Source organism: Pseudorca crassidens, chromosome 16 (assembly GCF_039906515.1).
Source record: "Pseudorca crassidens isolate mPseCra1 chromosome 16, mPseCra1.hap1, whole genome shotgun sequence".
NCBI lineage: Eukaryota > Metazoa > Chordata > Mammalia > Artiodactyla > Delphinidae > Pseudorca > Pseudorca crassidens.
In genome coordinates, this window is record NC_090311.1 from 28,194,320 (window position 1) to 28,215,623 (window position 21,304).

General features: G+C 38.8%; 1 protein-coding gene across 1 annotated transcript in view; it reads left to right on the forward strand.

Annotated features, from left to right (window-relative positions):
• Positions 1-20,087, forward strand: part of LOC137208885 (cytochrome P450 2C23-like) — a 32,018-nt gene extending 11,931 nt beyond the window's left edge. The window contains exons 4-9 of the mRNA XM_067709702.1: positions 619-779; positions 1,290-1,466; positions 12,765-12,906; positions 13,874-14,061; positions 17,713-17,854; positions 19,443-20,087. Of these exons, the coding sequence (XP_067565803.1) occupies positions 619-779; positions 1,290-1,466; positions 12,765-12,906; positions 13,874-14,061; positions 17,713-17,854; positions 19,443-19,651 (1,019 nt within the window). The 3' untranslated portion in view covers positions 19,652-20,087. The remainder of the gene's footprint in view (positions 1-618; positions 780-1,289; positions 1,467-12,764; positions 12,907-13,873; positions 14,062-17,712; positions 17,855-19,442) is intronic.
• Positions 20,088-21,304: the final 1,217 nt, after the last annotated feature.

Here is a 21,304-nt window from a genome sequence, read left to right on the forward strand (position 1 = left end):
GTCCACGATCTGCTCTATGAGTCAGGGCGTTGACTAGGAAAAAGGCAGCAGGAAGAAAATGACCCAAAACTGTTACTTAGGACTCACGAATCCTTTTGTTTGGATTCATCTCCCAACTTCGGCACTTACTGGATGTGTAAATTTGGACAAGTTACTTAACTTTTCTAAAACGCAGTTTCCTCATGTGAAAAATGGGGCTAAAAATCAAACCTCAGAATGAGGGTTAAATAATAAAGTTTGCAAAACATTTACACAGTATCCAGCATATATAATACTCCATATTACTTGTTGCTCTTATGGCTATTACAGTACTGCAAAACGTTACAGTTTGCAAAACATTTACACAGTATCCAGCATGTATAATACTCCATAATATTACCTGTTGCTCTTATGACTATTACAGTATTCATTGAGTAACATAATAATTAGTAGTAGTAGCGTAGTATAATACTATAGAGCATGTACTACTAGTAGAAGATCCCTACATCCTAATTTGAAGAAGTTTAGAGAAAATAAAATATAGGTATCAATCTGAGCAAGAGGGAGGCCCTGTTCTTGAAGCCCTAATGCAAGCTGATGAAAATTCTAAATGTTAGAATTTTTTTTTTCTCACATCAGCTCAGCCCTTGGACCCTGTCTTCATCCTCTCCTGTGCTTCCTGCAACGTGATCTGCTCCGTCCTCTTCAATGAGCGTTTCCACTACAACAATAAGACGTTACTCTCCCTGTTGAGTGTGTTAAATAAAAATTTTAATCGAATAAGCTCTCCCTGGAACCAGGTAAAGCCAAGTCTGCATCTGCCCTTGCAGTTGATCTCATGGGGGCACTGGGAGCCCATAGGCAGGGTAAAGGGCTGTGAGCTCCCCACCCTGCCCCACGAGCACGTGCCAACACAAGCACTGTCACCTTCCCACAACGTGTGTCTTGTCGAGTGGATGAGTGCAGTGTCGCTTACCCCAGCACCTATGGAAGGCTGCCCTCTGCTTGCTTCTGTGAGTTGACTCCCACAAAAGAAGACATCACGTTCCCCGTTGCCTATGTTTCTTTTAAGGCCCCTACGCACATTCTCCCCTTCTCGACTCTGAGGTTGGCCAAGGGTGATTGAGCAAGGAGATGGGAAGGGGCTGCTCTCTCATGTACGTGATGGTCACCTTCCCTTCTTTTCTGCTCAGAAGCTTGAGGAAGGGATTCTCCCTAGCCAGACCCCACAGAGGGTTAGGTGCTCCACTTAGAAACACTGGTCTCTCTTCACAAACTGAATTGCTGATGTATTTTTTTTCTCATTTTAGATTTACAATCTATGGCCAAAACTCATAAAGCATCTCCCTGGAGAGCACAAAGCATTCTCAAAAAGGCTTAATGATGTTAAATATTTTATTCTGGAAAAAGTGAAGGAGCATCAGAAGTCCCTGGATCATAATAACCCTCGAGACTACATTGACTGTTTCCTCAGCAAGATGGAGCAGGTACTGTATGTGACACCTTTCCCTGGTATTATATTTTATCAGTCCATGGAAATGCAGGAAAGCATAATCACACCATGTAGGTAATTCTTTTTTTTTTTTTTAATTTGGTTGTGCTGGGTCTCAGTGGCGGCAGGCAGGCTCCTTAGTTGTGGCATGTGAACTCTTAGTTGCATCATGCATGTGGGATCTAGTTCCCTGACGAGGGATCTCACCCAGGCCCCCTGCATTGGAAGTGTGGAGTCTTAACCACTGCGCCACCAGGGAAGTCCCCATTTTGGTAATTCTTAATATTTTGATATCTTATGGCAATGGGGTACACTATTAACAATAACAGAAATTTAAAAATAGTCCAAAGCCCTCTTTTTCCTTTGTATTTTTATTTACTTCCTACACTTGGATATTAGCATTTAATGAAGTGTTCTCGATACATATTTACAATGAGCTACATATATATATATATATATATATAAAAATATATATATAAACATGCATATATATATATATATATATATATGCATGTTTCTGAGCATATATTTATCTTGGGGTGGCTAAACACACATGCATCTTCTCTACACATTATTTACACATACATAGTCAGCCATTTTTGCCACAGTGCTTCCCAGGTAGCATGTCATAGACCAATACATTATAAAAACTGGATTGTGTTTTCCCATAGAACAATCTTGTTATTTGAAACTGGTGATGGATAAAGGGTTCTAAGACAAATACATTATACGTTAACCATGGATGGTATTAAACATATTGAATAGCAAGTATCACACAGCCACCAACCCTTAGAACATCACTGACATAAAATACCAGCATGAGTGTCCAAGAGAACATCAGTAGAAAAACAGTCAAGACTGTGACAAACAATAGATTGTAAAAAAAGATATTTAAATGTATATACACATATAACAGCTTAAAACCTGAAAATAATTCTTTCAACCCTATAAAATTAACCTCATTTATGCCAAATTTCCTCAGATATATATAAACAAAAGAAAAACCACTCAAGTATATCATAAATGTGCAAGTTATAGCAAACAATTAATAATAACTTGTTTAGTCTTCTTAATCTCTAGGAGGGCTGATTTGGAAAGCTTGATTTCCTTAGAAAACATGTTGAAGGAAGGCATGTTGATGCCCTGTTTTCTTCTTAGAAATTTCCCTGGGGTCAGTAGAGTCATTCAAGCTCATTCCACTTATCAACAGTGTACATCGAAATAGCCTCTTCATTCTGATGGAAAAGTTTGTTGTTGGCTCTCAGAGGACTAGATGTTTGTCTGGAAAAGAGAGAAAAAAATAGCCAGGTTTTTAATTCAATCATTTAAAGATTTTATTTAGCACCAACTCTGTATCAGTCATGGTGCTTGGTAAATGGAATAAAATGATGAATCAGATACTACCCTGTAATTTTCTTTCATAGCACTTATCATAGTTTAACAAAATATTTATTTAATTTACCTCTATATTCTCCACTACACTGTATACTCCAAAGGGCTGGAGTATTGTCGATTTTTCACGCTTTGTATCATCAGCAACTAGCACAATGCCTAAAATATTGTAGATGCACATAAATATTTATTGAAATAATTATTGAATTAATTAATTAACAAAGATACAGTCCTTGACTTAATGGAGCTTACAGTCTAGTGCAAAGATCATCAAAACGAACAGTAACAATGAAGTGCTAATAGGGGAAGTACAGGATTGTTATGGGAGAATGTGGCAGGAACGCTAATGCTAGTCTAATTCGAGTCAGGAAGGGACTTCTAAACCAAGGCCCAGTGGATACATCCCTGCTCACATAGGTGAACAATTGAGCTGAGAGCTGAAAGGTGAGTAGGGATTATCTACATAAAAGTAGCAAAGAAAAATATACCAAGCAGAGGAACAAGATGTGCAAAGGCCCTGAGGCAGAGGGAAGCTTGGGGATATGAGGGGGTAGAGAGAAAGTCAGTGTGGCTGGAAGGGAGGGAGCAGGGGAGAGTGGTAGGAGAGAAGCTGAAACAGCAAGAGGTCAGCAGGCAGACCATTCATGCAGGGCCTGGCAGGACACATTAATTAGTTTAGCTTTTATCCTAATATCAGTGAAAATCATTTGCAGGGTCTAAGCACTGTGTAAAGGATGACCATATTTGTGATGTGGAGAACAGATTGTAGGGGTCAACAGTGGATGCAAGGAGAACAGCTAGGAGTTGTTTCAGGGTAAATTTTCTGGTGGCAGAGCCTAAAATAGGGATTTGTGTGGAAGTGATTTATTAAGGGAGTGCTATCAGGAGAAACTTCTATGTATGTGAATGAGAGAAACAGGATAAGGAAGGGGAAAAATTAAAAATAGATGTGGTTTCAGGTGAAGCCTAGTCTCTACCTGATCCTACAGGGGGCTCTAGAGTATAAATTGCACTGCAGAGTTTGTCCTTCCCTGGGGCAACGGAGCTGGGCTTTTGTACTCTTGCACCTATCAGTCATTGGTCACAGGCAGCCCCATGAGGGTGGTCTGGGAGACTGATTCCCTCCCAGGCTTCTCTTGTCATTGTGGCTCCAGTGTCCAAGGGACTCCAGAGAAAGTTGCAGGTGTGAGCCAAAGCAGCTGTGAGGTAGGTTATCAGAACCAGTAAAAGGGATCTGAGCAGGGCACCAATAGCATTTTCTGTATGAGATGATTGCACTGGCCCAAGGCAAAGAAGATGGCCAAGGGTACTGGTGGTGGAAATGAAGAGACGTGGATAGATTTGAGATACTTTTAGGAGGTAAAATTAACAGTCTTGGTGGTGAGTTGGGAAATGCAAGAGATGAGGAGCTGTGTTCCTGGCTTGCCTAACTGGATGGAAGCTGGAGCCATTCACCAATACAGGAAACACTGGAAAGGGACCACGGACAGTTGTTAACATACATACCAAAGCCTTGAGATCCTCTGAAAGAGTAGAGGAAGGAACAAAAGAAAGTTGATACGCCAACGTCTGGATTTCAACCATTCCTTCCTCTCCTGCCCTCCACATCTATTTTTCCTTTAAGATAACTATCAATAGAAAATGGGTAGAAACTTCTGAAGCATTTCTGCTTTCCTGTAAGTTTTGTTGCATTATGTTTTAATCTCTAAACCTTACTACGTAACAGATTTGGGCGTGTTAAGAATTAAACAAAATGGTGGAGTTCATTCTACTTAGCTAAATTACAGAGTTAGAACATAAATAGAAGATATATTGATATTTCCATTTTCTCCCTCACTCTCTTCCCAAGCAAAGATTTTTAAAAACCTACTGGAACTTTCTGTTGTGAGGGAGTTATTTAAAATGCTCAGTATTCCAGATCAAGGCAGTAAGAACTATAGGTAGGAAGTGGCAACGTGCCTAAAAACTTGACATCCATATGCAGAAATCATCCCATTTTGAAATGAACAGGAGAGACATGGTATAAAGAAACTGAGTTAAGAAAAATTTGATTCAGAGCTTTAAAAGTAAAGCTAATAGTTAAAAGGAGTGCTCTAATACTTTTCTTAAATTTAAAAACAGTGGTTTAAAAGCCCACCAAAAGTTAATCAGCAATGAAAATAATTTAATTATAGTGAAAAATAGAGATTTTATTAGCTTAACTAGTTTATATATATTAAACAATAATTTATTCAACAAATTCTTAGTCTGGCTATTATGCCAAGGGTTGGGGATACATCAACGAAGAAGATTTAATCCCTATTATTTTTAGTATAGTAATTGTAAAATAGAAAGCTCAGAGATTGGTTCAAGATGGCAGAGTGGAAGGACATGCACTCACTCCCTCTTGCGAGAGCACTGGAATCACAACTAACTGCTAACAGTCATCGACAGGAAGACACTGGAACTCCCCAAAAAAGATACCCCACATCCAAAGACAAAGGAGAAGCCACAATGAGACAGTAGGAGGGGCTCAAGCACAATAAAATCAAAGCCCATAACCACTGGGTGGGTGACTCACAAACTGGAGAACAATTATACCACAGAAGTCCACCCACTGGGACTTCCCTGGTGGCACAGTGGTTAAGAATCTGCCTGCCAATGCAGGGATCACGGGTTCGATCCCTGGTCCGGGAAGATTGCACATGCTGCAGAGCAACTAAGCCCATGCACCACAACTGCTGAGCCCATGTGCTGCAACTACTGAAACCCATGTGTCTAGAGCCCATGCTCCGCAACAAGAGAAGCCACCGCAATGAGAAGCCCACACACCACAACGAAGAGTAGTCCCCACTCACTGCAACTAGAGAAAGCCCGTGCAACAACGAAGACCCAACACAGCCAAAACTAAATAAATTAAAAAACAAAAAACAAATTCTTTTAAAAAAATTGAAAAAAAAAGAAGTCCACCCACTGGAGTGAAGGTTCTGAGCCCCAAGTCAGGCTTCCCAACCTGGGGGTCCGGCGACAGGAGGAGGAACCCCCCAGAGAATCAGACTTTGAAGGCTAGCAGGACTTGACTGAAGGACTTCAACAGGACTGGGGGAAACAGAGACTCCACTCTTGGAGGGCACACACAAAGTAGTGTGCACATCGGGACGCAGGGGGAAAGAGCAGTGACCCATAGAAGACTGAACCAGACCTACCTGCTAGTGTTGGAGGGTCTCCTGCAGAGGTCGGGGTGTGTGTGGCTGCGTCTCACCGTGAGGGCAAGGACACTGGCAGCAGAAGTTCTGGGGAGTACTCCTTGTCATGAGCCATCCAGGAGTCCACCAACAGCCCCACCAAAGAGCTTGTAGCCTCCAGTGCTGGGTCACCTCAGGCCAAACAACCAACAGGGAGGTTGATCAGCAGATAGCAGATTAAAGTTTTACTGAGCTTCTTCCCACCAGAGCAACACCCAGTTCTACTCACCACCAGTCCCTCCCATTAGGTAGTTTGCACAAGCCTCTTAGATAGCCTTATCCACCAGAGGGTAGACAGCAGAAGCAAGAAGAGCTACAATCCTGCAGCCTGTGGAATGAAAACCACATTCACAGAAAGACAGACAAAATGAAAAGGCAGAGGACCATGTACAGATGCAGGAATAAGACAAAGCCCCAGAAAAACAACTAAGTGAAGTGGAGATAGGCAACATTCCAGAAAAAGAATTCAGAATAATGATGGTGAAGATGATCCAGGACCTCGGAAAAAGAATGGAGGCAAAGACTGAGAAGATGCAAGAAATGTTTAACAAAGACCTAGAAGAATTAAAGAACACACACCTAGAAGAATTAAAGAACAAACAAACAGAGATGAATGATACAATAACTGAAATGAAAAATACACTAGAAGGAATCAATAGCAGAATAACTGAGGCAGAAGAACGGATAAGTGACCTGGAAGACAGAATGGTGGAATTCACTGCTGTGGAACAAAATAAAGAAAAAAGAATGAAAATAAATGAAGACAGCCTAAGACCTCTGGGACAACATTAAATGCAACAACATTCGCATTATAGGGGTCCCAGAAGGAGAAGAGAGAGGGAAAGGACCTGAGAAAATATTTGAAGAGATTATAGTTGAAAACTTCGCTAATGTAGGAAAGGAAATAGCCTCCCAAGTTCAGGAAGCACAGAGAGTCCCAGGCAGGATAAACCCAAGGAGAAACACGCTGAGACACATAGTAATCAAACTGACAAAAATTAAAGACAAAGAAAAATTATTAAAAGCAACAAGGGTAAAACGACAAATAACATACAAGGGAACTCCCATAAGGTTAACAGTTGATTTCTCAGCAGAAACTCTACAAGCCAGAAGGGAGTGGCATGGTATATTTCAAGTGGTGAAAGGGAAGAACCTACAACCAAGATTACTCTACCCACAAGAATCTCATTCAGATTCGACGAAGAAATCAAAAGCTTTACAGACAAGCAAAAGCTAAGAGAATTCAGCACCACCAAACCAGCTCTACAACAAATGCTAAAGGAACTTCTCTAAGTGGGAAACACAAGAGAAGAAAAGAACCTACAAAAAAAGCCCCAAAACAATTAAGAAAACGGTAATAGGAACATACATATCGATAATTACCTTAATGAATGGATTAAATGCTCCAACCAAATGACACAGGCTCACTGAATGGATGCACAAACAAAACCCATATACGTGCTGTCTACAAGAGACCCACTTCAGACTTAGGGACACATGCAGACGGAAAGTGAGGGGATGGAAAAAGATATTCCATACAAATGGAAACCAAAAGAAAGCTAGAGTAACAATACTCATATCAGATAAAATAGGCTTTAAAATAAAGAATGTTACAAGAGACAAGGAAGGACACTACATAATGATCAAGGGATCAACCCAGGAAGAAAATATAACAATTATAAATATATATGCACCCAACATAGGAGCACCTCATTACATAAGGCAAATGCTAACAACTATAAAAGAGGAAATCGACAGTAACATCATAATAGTGGGGGACTTTAACACCTCACTTACACCAATGGACAAATCATCCAGACAGAAAATTAATAAGGAAACACAGGCTTTAAATGACACATTAGACCAGATAGATTTAACTGATATTTATAGAACTTTCCACCCAAAAGTGGCAGAATACACCTACTTCTCAAGTGTACATAGAACATTCTCCAGGATAGATCATATCTTGGGTCACAAATCAAGCCTTGGAAAATTTGAGAAAATTGAAATCGGATCAAGCATCTTTTCTGACAACAATGCTATGAGATTGGAAATCAATTACAGGAAAAAAAACTGGAAAAAACACACATACATGGAGGCTAAACAGTGTGCTACTAAATAACCAAGAGATCACTAAAGAAATCAAAGAGGAAACCAAAACATACCTAGAGACAAATGACAACAAACCATGACAATCCAAAACCTATGGGATGCAGCAAAAGCAGTTCTAGAGCAATACAATCCTACCTCAAGAAGCAAGAAAAATCTCAAATAAACAATCTAACCTTACACCTAAAGGAACTACAGAGACAAGAACAAACAAAACCCAAAGTTAGTAGAAGGAAAGAAATCATAACAATCAGAGCAGAAATAAATGAAATAGAAACAAAGAAAACAATAGCAAAGATCAATAAAACTAAAAGCTGGTTGTCTGAGAAGATAAACAAAATTGATAACCCTTTAGCCAGACTCATCAAGAAAAAGAGGGGGAGGACTCAAATCAATAACATTAGAAATGAAAAAGAAGTGACAATGGACACCACAGAAATACAAAGCATCATAAGAGACTACTACAAGCAACTCTATGCCAATAAAATGAGCAACCTGGAAGAAAGGGACGAGTTCTTAGAAAGGTATAACCTTCCAAGACTGAACCAGGAAGAAATAGAAAATATGAACAGACAAATCACAAGTAATGAAATTGAAACTGTGATTAAAAATCTTCCAGCAAACAAAAGTGCAGGACCAGATGGCTTCACAGGTGAATTCTATCAAACATTTAGGGAAGAGCTAACACCCATCCTTCTCAAACTCTTCCAAAAAATTGCAGAGGAAGGAACACTCCCAAACTCATTCTATGAGATCCACATCACCCTGATACCAAACAAGACAAAGATACTCCAAAAAAAGAAAATTACAGGGCTTCCCTGGTGGCACAGTGGTTGAGAGTCCGCCTGCCGATGCAGGGGACACGGGTTCGTGCCCTGGTCCAGGAAGATCCCACATGCCGCGGAGTGGCTGGGCCCGTGAGCCATGGCCGCTGAGCCTGCGCATCCGGAGCCTGTGCTCTGCAGCGGGTGAGGCCACAGCAGTGAGAGGCCCGCGTGCCGCAAAAAAAAAAAAAAGAAAAAAGAAAATTACAGACCAATATCGCTGATGAATATAGATGCAAAAATCCTCAACAAAATACTAGCAAACAGAATCCGGCAACACATTAAAAGGATCATACACCATGATCAAGTGGGATTCATCCCAGTGATGCAAGGATTCTTCAACATACGCATATGAATCAATGTGATACACCATATTAACAAACTGAAGAATGAAAACCATATGATCATCTCAATAGATGCAGAAAAGGCTTTTGACAAAATTCAACACCAATTTATGATAAAAACTCTCCAGAAAGTGGGCCTGGAGGGAACCTACCTCGACATAATAAAGGCCTCATACGACAAACCCACAGCAAACATCATTCTCAATGGTGAAAAACTGAAAGCATTTCCTCTAAGATCAGGAACGAGACAAGGATGTCCATTCCTGCCACTGTTATTCAACATAGTTTTGGAAGTCCTAGCCATGGCAATCAGAGAAGAAAAAGAAATAAAAGGAATCCAAATAGGAAAAGAAGAAGTAAAACTGTCACTGTTTGCAGATGACATGACACTATACATAGAGAATCCTGAAGATGCCACCAGAAAACTACTAGAGCTAATCAGTGAATCTGGTAAAGTTGCAGGATACAAAATTAATGCACAGAAATCTCTTGCATTCCTATACACTAACAACAAAAGATCAGAAAGAGAAATTAAGGAAACACCTCCATTCACCACTGCAACAAAAAGAATACAATATCTAGGAACAAACCTACTAAGGAGGTAAAAGACCTGTACTGAGAAAACTGTAAGACACTAATGAAAGAAATCAAAGATGACACAAACAGATGGAGAGATATACCGTGTTCTTGGATTGGAAGAATCAGTACTGTGAAAATGACTATACTACCCAAAGCAATCTAAAGATTCAATGCAATCCCTATCAAATTACCAATGGCACTTTTTACAGAACTAGAATAAAAAAGTCTTAAAATTTGTATGGAGACACAAAAACCCCGAATAGCCAAAGCAATCTTGAGGGGAAAAAAATGGAGCTGGAGGAATCAGACTCCCTGACTTCAGACTATACTACAAAGCTATAGTAATCAAGACAATATGGTACTGGCACAAAAACTGAAATATAGATCAATGCAACAGGATAGAAAGCCCAGAGATAAATCCCCACACCTATGGTCAACTAATCTATGACAAAGTAGGCAAGGATATACAATGGAGAAAAGACAGTCTCTTCAATAAGTGGTGCTGGGAAAACTGGACAGCTACATGTAAAAGAATGAAATTCAAAAAAAAAAAATAAAGAATGAAATTCAAACACTCCCTAACACCATACCCAAAAATAAACTGAAAATGGATTAAAGATCTAAATGTAAGACCGGACACTATAAAACTCTTAGAGGAAAACATAGGAAGAACACTCTTTGACAAAAATCACAGCAAGATCTTTTTTTGACCCACCTTCTAGAGTAATGGAAAGGAAAACAAAAATAAACAAATGGGACCTAATGAAACTTAAAAGCTTTTGCACAGCAAAGGAAACTATAAACAAGATGAAATGCCAGCCCTCAGAATGGGAGAAGATATTTGCAAATGAATCAACAGACAAAGGATTAATCTCCAAAATATATAAGCAGCTCATGCAGCTCAATATTAGAAAAACAAACAACCCAATCAAAAAATGAGCAGAAGACCTAAATAGACATTTCTCCAAAGAAGACATACAGATGGCCAAGAAGCACATGAAAACCTGTTCAGCATCACTAATTATTAGAGAATTCAAATCAAAACTACAATGAGGTATCTCTCCTCACACCAGTTAGAATGGGCATCATGAGAAAATCTACAAACAACGAACGCTGGAGAGGGTGTGGAGAAAAGGGAACCCTCTTGCACTGTTGGTGGGAATATAAATTGATAGAGCCACTGTGGAGAACAGTATGGAGGTTCCTTAAAAAACTGAAAGTAAAATTACCATATGACCCAGCAATCCCATTCCTGGCCATATACCCAGAGGAAACCATAATTCAAAAAGACACATGCACCCCAATGTTCATTGTAGCAATATTTACAATAGCCAATCATGGAAGCAACCTAAATCCCCATCGACTGACGAATGGATAAAGAAGATGTGGTACATATATACAATGGAATATTACTCAGCCATAAAAAGGAATGAAATTGGGTCATTTGTAGAGACGTGAATTGATCTAGAGACTGTCATACAGAGTGAAGTAAGTCAGAAAGGGAAAAACAAATATCGTATATTAATGTGTATATGTGGAATCTAGAAGAATGGTACAGATGAGCTGGTTTGCAAGGCAGAATTAGAGACACAGATGTAGAGAACAAACGTATGGACACCAAGGGAGGAAAGTCGGGGGAGTGGGGGTGGGGTGTGATGAATTGGGAGATGGGGATTGACATATATACACTAATATGTATAAAATGGATGACTAATAAGAACCTGCTGTATAAAAAAATAAATAAAATTCTAAAATTCAACAAAAAAGAAAAAAATTGGAGAATATATGCCAAAATATTGTCAATGTTTATTACTTAAATGATAGGATTAATTTTCTTCTAGTTCCCCTGTAATTTCTAATTTTTTGACAATGTTCATGTATTTGTACACATATAATGCATTCCTGTGTGTAACACTACAATGTATTTGTATTTCTATGATGTATATGTATTACTTTTGCAAAGTTAATGTAGATATATGAAAAAAATAAGAATAAAAATATATTCTTGATTTAAACATTAGAAGGGTGCAAAAAAAAAAAAAAAAAAAGAAAGCTCACTCACTGTTTTTAAGCCCTGGATCAGTTTATTTTCTAAAGACTTTGTAGATCCCATGCAAAAAATTATAAGTTAAAATGTCCTATATGTACAAGTACAATCTTCATATTAGAAATGCCAATAATGGGGGTGGGTGGAAGGGAGGCTTAAGAGGGAGGGGATTTATGTATACATATAGCTGATTTACTTTGTTGTACAGCAGAAACTAACACAACATTGTAAAGCAATTATACTCCAATAAAAAAAAAATGAAATGCCATTAATAATGATGTGTCATATGTGAGAGTGTGGGGCTGTGAATACCTAAGTCTTTGTAAGTGAAGGAAACAGACCAGTCCCAAACCAGTGATTTCTCTACATTGTGCTCACACAGAGCTTATCATCTAGTCTTTTTCATTAAATATAATAAAAGAAGATACCATTTACTGAGTATTTGTATATATGAAGAATTTTTCCAAGATCTTCCACCCATTAATTCTTTTAATTTTTATAATAACCCTATGGGATATGTTCTACTTTTTACCCCAATTTCACAGATGATGAAATTGAGTAAAAAGGTAAAGTAACTTGCCAAGGGCACACATCTGTTCATTGACCAACCCGGGATTTGAACCAGAAGTTTCGATTCCATGACGGATTTCTTTATCTACCACCCTACCGTGCACAAAGTGAAGCCTATTGCTAGTGATGGGGTGTGATCATAGAGCTCTGATAAGCCACTGCCTTCTTTTTAACTCATGTGGCCATTAACTCTACCATCTACAGGAGAAACAGAACCCAGAGTCTGAATTTCACTTGGAGAACTTGACAACCTGTGGATCAAATCTGTTTTCAGCGGGAACAGAGACAACCAGTCTCACTCTGAGCTATGGGTTCCTGCTCCTAATGAAATACCCTGAGGTTCAAGGTACAGCAAATATCCTAAGTATTTATGTAGGATAAAATATGAGCTCCTGGCACTGGTGAGGGTGGGAAGATACCACTGGCAGTGACAACTTCTCTTTCTTTGGACTGCCTTGTAGAACGTCATGCAAAGGGTCATCCATGGTTTGATCAGAATTATATCAAATGATGCTGACAAGAAAGAGAGACCTTTATGAACCCAAAGGCTTTCATTTAAGTTTAAACACAGAGGAGCTTCTGAATCCCAACTCTTCCATATGTGATGCAATGCTGAAGAGTGAGCCCTATGTAGATGAGGGATGCATGGATTCCCACGATGGCTTCTCATTCTCGGCCTGCCCATACCTGGCTGTGTGACCTCAAACAAGTTATTTCACCTCACAGGCCTGTGTTTTTCCATCTTGAGAATGGATCAGACTCCCCAAAGGGAATTTTTAGCTCCAATGTAATTTAAAATTAAAAAATGAAATTGTAGTAGCGTGATTTTCTCAAGCACGTTCTCAGAGCACAGGTCTTAGAAAGCCAGTGTTTATACTGCTTAACAAAATGGTGTTTGCCATTCCCACAAAATGTGTAGGACACTGGATGAGGCTGACAAAGGAGATGCTCCCACTAGAGTGAGGATTAAACATTTCCTCTCCACAGCTGCTTTGCCAGGAATCTGGGGTAAACCTTAATCCCTGCCACAGAGGTCATCTCCTCACCCATACAGGAGGACAAACCAATTCAGGCAGGAGGCCAAGGACATAGCTGATGCAGCTTTTATGTTTCCTGCAGCAAAATCTCTGGTCTTTTAGATCAGAAAATAGAAAATAGAAATTCCATTGAGGAGCAGACCAGTGGGCTGTTTAGCAACATGTCTTTGACCTTGGGAGCCTTTTCTAGGCCACTGTCTATTATACATCGTAAGCATTTCCAGGTATCCAGGGGACACATCTCTTGAGTAGCATTCATGATTCATGTCTTTGCAGCCAAAGTTCATGAAGAAATTGACCGTGTAATTGGATGCAACCAAAGCCCCTGCATGAAGGACAAGATAAAGCTGCCCTATACAGAGGCCGTGCTTCATGAGATACAAAGATACATCACCCTCCTTCCTTCTAACATGCCCCGTACTGTGGCCCGGGATACGAAATTCAGACAGTACTTCATCCCTAAGGTTAGAGGTGTCTGGGAAACCTGGGTGGGATAGAAGGGGCAGCATGATACCTCAGTGGGGCCTGAGGCATCTCAGTTCTGTTTCAGGAAGAGAGGTAATTGAGAGACATAGAAAGAACACAAGGTCAGAGTCACATGACCTGGGTTTGCAATCTGTCATTGCCATGCAGTGCACCCTCAGGCTATTATGTCACCTCTGTGGTCCTGTCTCTGCCTTCCTGGAATGGGGAAGCTGACCTGCGGCTCCCAAGGCCCCTCACACTCTCACGTAGAATGTATTGAGGGAGAAGTGATTTGCATTAATGCGAATGTTGTGGGAACAGAAACCTGATTTTCCATGATGGATTTTAAATAGGGGGAAGAGATGGAAAATGTATCTGCAGCTCTAAAGTAATCAAGTCAAATGTCAGCTTTCTTTAACCCGAATTCTTTCCTCTGAAGACCTCATATACCAGCACATTTGGGATATTGCTGCCCATGACAGTTAACAATTATCAAAAGAGTAGTCAGTCTTCTGTAGTCAGTCTTCTGTAGTGATTAAGGGGTTGGGTTTTACATTTAATCCATTCAAGAGTATAGAAGAGGAAGAAAAGATGACAGAATACTGCAAAACTGAAACAGCTCCCAACCTTACTGCCAAACGTCAATGCAAAAGTCTATTAACACATAAGTCTAGCATCACATTAAAAATACTACATCACCAGCAAGTGAAGGTAATCAGGAACACAGGAATGGTCTAACACCAGAAAATCTGGTTTATTATCACCATATAAGTAGAACTTAGAGAAAAATCACATGATAATCACATTTGTACAGAAAATGCTTTTGATAATATTAAAGAGTTTAACCCTTAAAAAAATAGGAATAGATAAATACCTCATTAGCCATGGAAAACATATTTCCCAAATCATGCTTTTTGACTAAAAGCATTCCTATTAATATCAGGAATAAGACAAGGCTATCCACCATTACCAGTATTTAACTAGAATTAGAAAAAGGTAATGAAGTAAAACATTTAAGAGGCGGGGTCGATTTGTAGGTGACATAATTGTACCTGGAAAACTCAAGAAAATTAACTTAAGTACCACTGCAAAAATAGAATTTTCCAGTGGTTGGGTACAAATTTATTATTAAAAAAATCAATTTCTACCCTATATAAAATAAAAGCTATGTTTTAAAAACATAATGAATAAAAGCTTTTTATTGATAAAAACGAGGATAAAATACTTAGGAATATACTTGATAAGAAATTTGCAAGATTTATACCAAAAAAAAACCCCCTTAAAATGTTAATGAAAGATACACAAGTTTTGAATAAATTAGATTTATTCTGTGTTCAGGTAGGAAGATAGCAGTTACCCTGAAATTAATCTATGCATTTATGAGATCTCAATGAAAATATAAACTAGATACTTTTTTGGAACTAAACTAACAGATCTCAAATTTGATGTGGGAAATTAAAAAATAAAGAATAGTCAGGGACAGGTCCTACCAAATATTAAAATATAAGGTCACAGTTATTAAAGCACTATAATACAGCTTCTTGAGTAGACAGATCAATCAAATAAAGTCTAGAAATAAATGTAATTATACATGGAAACTTAGTATATGATAAAGTGGCTTTTTCCTTGTAACCTAGAGGAAAAATATTGATTATTCAGTTGTAGAACTCCCAGGGGAGTTGGAAAAAAAAGAATAATAAATCCCTACCTCAAACTTTCATATAAAATAAATCTTATATGAAAATTTATTCTTGGTGGCTCAAATATATACACATAGGATATTAAACTATAAAAGTGCTAAGGATAAAAACAATAATTTTTTTTGAGAATTTCAGAGTGAAGAAAGACTTTCTAACATTGACCAAAGAAAAGAGGAATAAGAGGGCTATACATTTAAAAATGGATAAATTTGGTTACATGCAAGTAAGAAAAATCTACCTAAGAAAAAGAAACAAAGTCAAAAGACAAATGACAAACTGAGACAAAATGTTTCATAGTTCATAAGAACAAAGAACTAATTACTGAAAAATAAAATGAACTCCTACAGTCAGCATGAAAAAACCCCAGAACCAACAGATAGAATGCATGGGAGACAAAATTTAAATTTGAGTGAAAGTAATTACAAATGGTTTTAAATATGTGAAAATATACTTACACAATAAAATATATTGAAAATAAAAATGATAAAGAAACATGTTTTCACTTGTCACAATATGTTGGCAAGATATAAAAAAACATATGTTTTTGCTAGTAGTATAAATTGGTGTAACTTCCATGCAAGGCATCATTGCAATTTCTGTGAAAATTCAAAACGTGCATAGCAATTTGAAAAGCAGTTCCACTACTAGGAATTTATCCTTTGTGTATATTTCCCCCCAAATAATATTCATTGCAGCAGTATTGGTGCCGAATATTCATTTAAAAAGGACTTAAAATTATTATTATTATTATTTTTGGCCACGCTGCATGGCTTACAGGATCTTAGATCCCCGACCAGGGATCGAAAGTGGCCCCCGGCAGTGAAAGCACCAAGTCCTAACCACTGGACCGCCAGGGAATTCCCTAAAAATTATTTATGTAAAGTAGAATACTAAGCAAGCGACAGAACTCTACAGGATGCTACTATTTGTGGAAAAAGTAGGAAATAGGTGTGTACCTTTTTTTTTTAATCCATAAGATATCTCATAAAGGATATATCGTACACTGGTAACAGTGATTACATTAAGAAGGAAACCAGGGGACTTGAGTCTAGGAAAGAGACTTATTTTCACTTTGTACCCTTTTGTACTTTTTTTTTTTTGTATTTTATACCATGTGCATGTATTACCTACTCCAAAACTTGTGAAATAACGTTTCAGGAAATACGAAATGAGGTAAAAATGGGAAGAGGAGGCTTTCACTTAAACAGGGGTGCTTTATGACCCATAGATAGATGGGTCAAATTCTAACCATGCCACTTGCTAAAAGTATAACCTCAAGTAAGTTATTTCTTCTCTCTGAATCTCAATTTCTGCATTTATACAATGTGAAACAAACAAACAAACAAAAAGAGCCTACTGAATATGGTTGAAGTGAGAATTAAATTTATAAACTACTAAACACAGTGTCAGGTAAATGTGAAGCGTTCCGTATCAATGGTCATTATTATTTTGTCATTTAAATCTCACAAAATCTAATGGGGCAAAGAGGAAAGCCTATTGTTGTTACCCCACCCCGTTTTACAAGTGAGGGAAGTGGGGTTTGATCCAATAGATTTTATAGATTACAAGTTTCCATCTCTCATTTTCTTCCATTCACACTTGAATTCAGAAAGAAAAAAATTATGAAATGTGAGCTCTTTCTATTTGAGGCAACAATTCCAGTAAAGCGCATGTCTAGACAATATGGGTTGCAAACCTTAGCTTTTTAACAATTGATTATTGCACATTGACCATAACAGTGCTCTTCCCACAGAGAACCATCTTATTACTTGATAAAAGATCTTGTATGGTGATGTGTGTAAAAGAGCCATCACATGAGACAGTTTTCTCCAGGCAAACTTAAGAGTGCTCGATCCTATTTAATCCACTGTGATTAAAAGTACTAGACTTTTTAGGGACCAAAGGTAAGCATGATAACGTGCCACTCCACTCTCCATTTCTTGGTTCCAGGGCGCTACTGTATTGCCATTACTGTCTTCGGTCCTGTACGATTGCAAGGAATTTCCCAACCCAGAGAAGTTTGACCCAGGTCACTTTTTGGATAAAAATGGCAGCGTCAGGAAAACAGAATACTTCGTGCCTTTTTCCATGGGTAAATACAAATACACCCCATCCAAACCATACACATGAACCTTTTGGATAACTTTTAGCTTTACTGAATATGGCATAACTAAGTAATCCACTGATGATAGCAAAGTCAATCAAATCAATCTGTTATAAACCCCCAAATCGGGATGGATCCATTTAAGTCTGTATACCAGTAGGATCAGGTAAGTCTTCCAGAGACTCTTTTGTTGTTTGGTGATTGAGTTCAATGCTAGTTTTTAAAGAAACCAAGGCAAATCAATTTAATTCAGATGTCACACATTATCAGATAACAAAGGGACCTCCTTTTACAAACTCTTGCCTGTTGATCTCCCTTTCATAATATGACTTTTTCAAAACAAAATGTTCAAGTTTCTCTCTTCTTAAACAATTATTAACCATTATTAATTTTCTGATTCTTAGAGAGGCCATCAGAGACACCTTGGCCACTTCATCCTCTTTCTTCCCCTCTGAAATCCGGAGCCCCACATACACTTGCCTCTTTGCAAGCGCTGGTTGGCTCCCAGTTGCTAGTTCTCATAAAGTCATAAAGACAACTTAGGATTGCTCAGCACCCATTCTTTTTCTTTGTTACCCTAGTCAATCATTTGATTAGTATTTTCAAAAATAACAGTATGTTTTATTTCTAATCACAGTGATAGTAAGTGTTCAATATAAAAGATGGAAAATGCAGAAGAGCAAAAAAAAAAAAGAAAAGAAAAGAGGGACTTCCCTGGTGGTGCAGTGGTTGGGAGTCCACCTGCCAATGCAGGAGACGCGGGTTCCGGCCCTGGCCCAGGGGCTCCCGCATACCAAGGAGGGAAGGCTGCTGGGCACACCGCGGCGAGGAGTGGCCCCTGCTCTCCGCAGCCTGGTGGGGGGGTAGGGGGGGCGCGGGGGGCGGGGCGCGAGCAGCCGCGAGGACCCAGCGCAGCCATAAATAGATGGATGAGTGGATGGGTGGATTTGTAAAAAGGAAAAAAAGAAAAAGGAAAATCATTTGCAATTTCAGACTATAGCCTGAATTTCAGATTCAGGCTATAACCGCTGTTAATATTTTGCTATATATACTTCACACAGTTGTCTAGATATACATAATAAACGTATATTTTATTTTAAAAAATCAGGCTCATTCTGTACAATCTATTTGATAACCTGCTTTTGCTTAGTGTGTTGTGATATAAGACAGTATTAAATAATCTTCTGTACAAACATGTTTAGGTTGTGTTGCATGATAGATGCACAAGGATTTATTTAATTAATCCAGTATAGGTGGATGTCTAGTTTTCAACTAACTCATCAGTGTCATAAATAACAATGCAAGTGACACCCGCATAGGTGAATCTCTAATTCCTACAGATAAATCCCCAGAAGGAGAATTACTGAATTAAGAGTGAAAATTTCTTCAGAGTTTTGATATGTATTGACAAATATCCGTCTAGAAGAACTGTACCAGTTCATTGTCCTCCAACAGTTTCTTAGCCATCCCTTTTCTGATCAGTGTTTTCATTGGCTGTTAGGAGTGTATAGTATTTGAATACGAGCTATTGTATTTGAATTTGGAGCAAGCTAATGGAACTGTCTCCTCCTTCCAGGGAAACGGGCATGTGTTGGAGAGGGCCTGGCCCGCGTGGAGTTGTTCCTGTTTCTCACCACCATTCTGCAAAACTTTGTCCTGAAGCCCCTGGGGGAGCCAAAGGACATAGAGACCAAACCCATTGTTACCGGGTTTATCAACATCCCACAACCCTACAAGCTGTGCTTTATCCCTAGACAAAAGAACTTTTCTCTTTTAACAACTTAAATCAAAGTAATTGCTTTTTCCTCTCATTCCTTCTCCCACCCCATAGTCTCTTTTCATTTTAAATACTGCTAGGACAGAAACACTACTCGCTAAAAGCTTGATGGACATTTGTTTAAACCTACAAATCCCTTGCCAAAAAGGATCTGGGTCCTGAAAACACCAAGGGTAAAACAATATACTTATATCCTATAGAGTACTTTATAAACCATGATCCAGCCAAACCAGGCCCAGGCCCACAGAAGGCCTTTACTGAGACAATTGGCAAATAGTGGAGCCTTCACTCTTTCTGTGGCTTTGGAGATATGCTGATTTTCTATAGTTTTTCAAAATAGAGAAATTAATATAATGGCCTATGTGTATTTTTTCCTATTTCCAATGGAAAGCACTTACATGATTTCTGCCACATTCACAAAATAAATCCTTTTTTTCCACAGTAGATTTTCTTTGAATGTTTGACTTTATATCAAGTCTCAAAAATCCCTTTCCTTGCGCTATGCGCACTCTATAATTAGAATATCATAAACAGATGAAATGATAATCCCCACCACAAATCTCTCCCTGCCCCACCCCATCTATTTGCAGCCATTGATTTACATGGGGGCCCAAGGAGCCCCCTTGGATAAGAATTCAAACCATGTTCACAGGTAGGATTCAGACATGCATAGTTACGTCTTCTTCAGAAAGTGATGAGGGGCAGGGCTGGGGGTTGGAGAGCAAGTGGGGAGATTGCAAGGAAAGACTGAGTATTGCTAAGAGAACAGTGACGCAGAAGAGAATGGCTAGAACAGCTGCCCAGTGGTGGCCCAGTGGAGTGCTATGAGGAGTAGCTGCCACAAAAGGATGGCTCAAATGCCAGCAGGCATCCCAGGCTCCAGGACATTGGGAGGGAAAGAAGCTTTAAAAGCAGAGCTTGGGACTTCCCAGGCAGTACAGTGGTTAAGACTCTGTGCTCCCTATGTAGGGGGCACAGGGTTTGATCCCTGGTCAGGGGACTAAGATCCTATATGCCACACAGCATGCCCCCCCCAAAAAAAGTAAAAGAAAATAATAATAAAAAAATAAAAGCAGAGCTGAGTTTCTGGGTGTATACTCAAAAGAACTGATTTTTTTAAAGTTCTCTCCAACAGATATTTGTACACCCATGTTCCTAGCAGCATTATTCACAATAGCCAAAAATGTGGAAACAACCCAAACGTCCATTAGTGGATGAATGGATAAACAAAGAGTGATTATATACATACAATGGAATATTATTCAGCCTTCAAAAAGAAGGATTTATAGTCTAACGCATGTTACAAATGGATGAACCTTGAAGACATTATGCCAAGTGAAATAAGCCAGTCACAAAAGGACAAATATTGTATGATTCCATTTATATGAGGTACCTGGAGTAGTCAAACTCATAGAGACAAAGTAGAATGGTGCTTGCAGGGGGAGGGGGGAGAATGGGGAGTTATTGTTTAATGGGTATGGAGTTTCAATTTGGGAAGATAAAGTTCTGGAGATAGACGACGGTGATGATTGCATAACAATGTGCATGTACTTAATGCCACTAAACTGTACACTTAAAAATGGGTAAAATGGTAAGTTTTATATCGTGTATACTTTACCACACAAAAAAAGTAGAGCTGAGGTCCTTGAGGTGGGGATTTT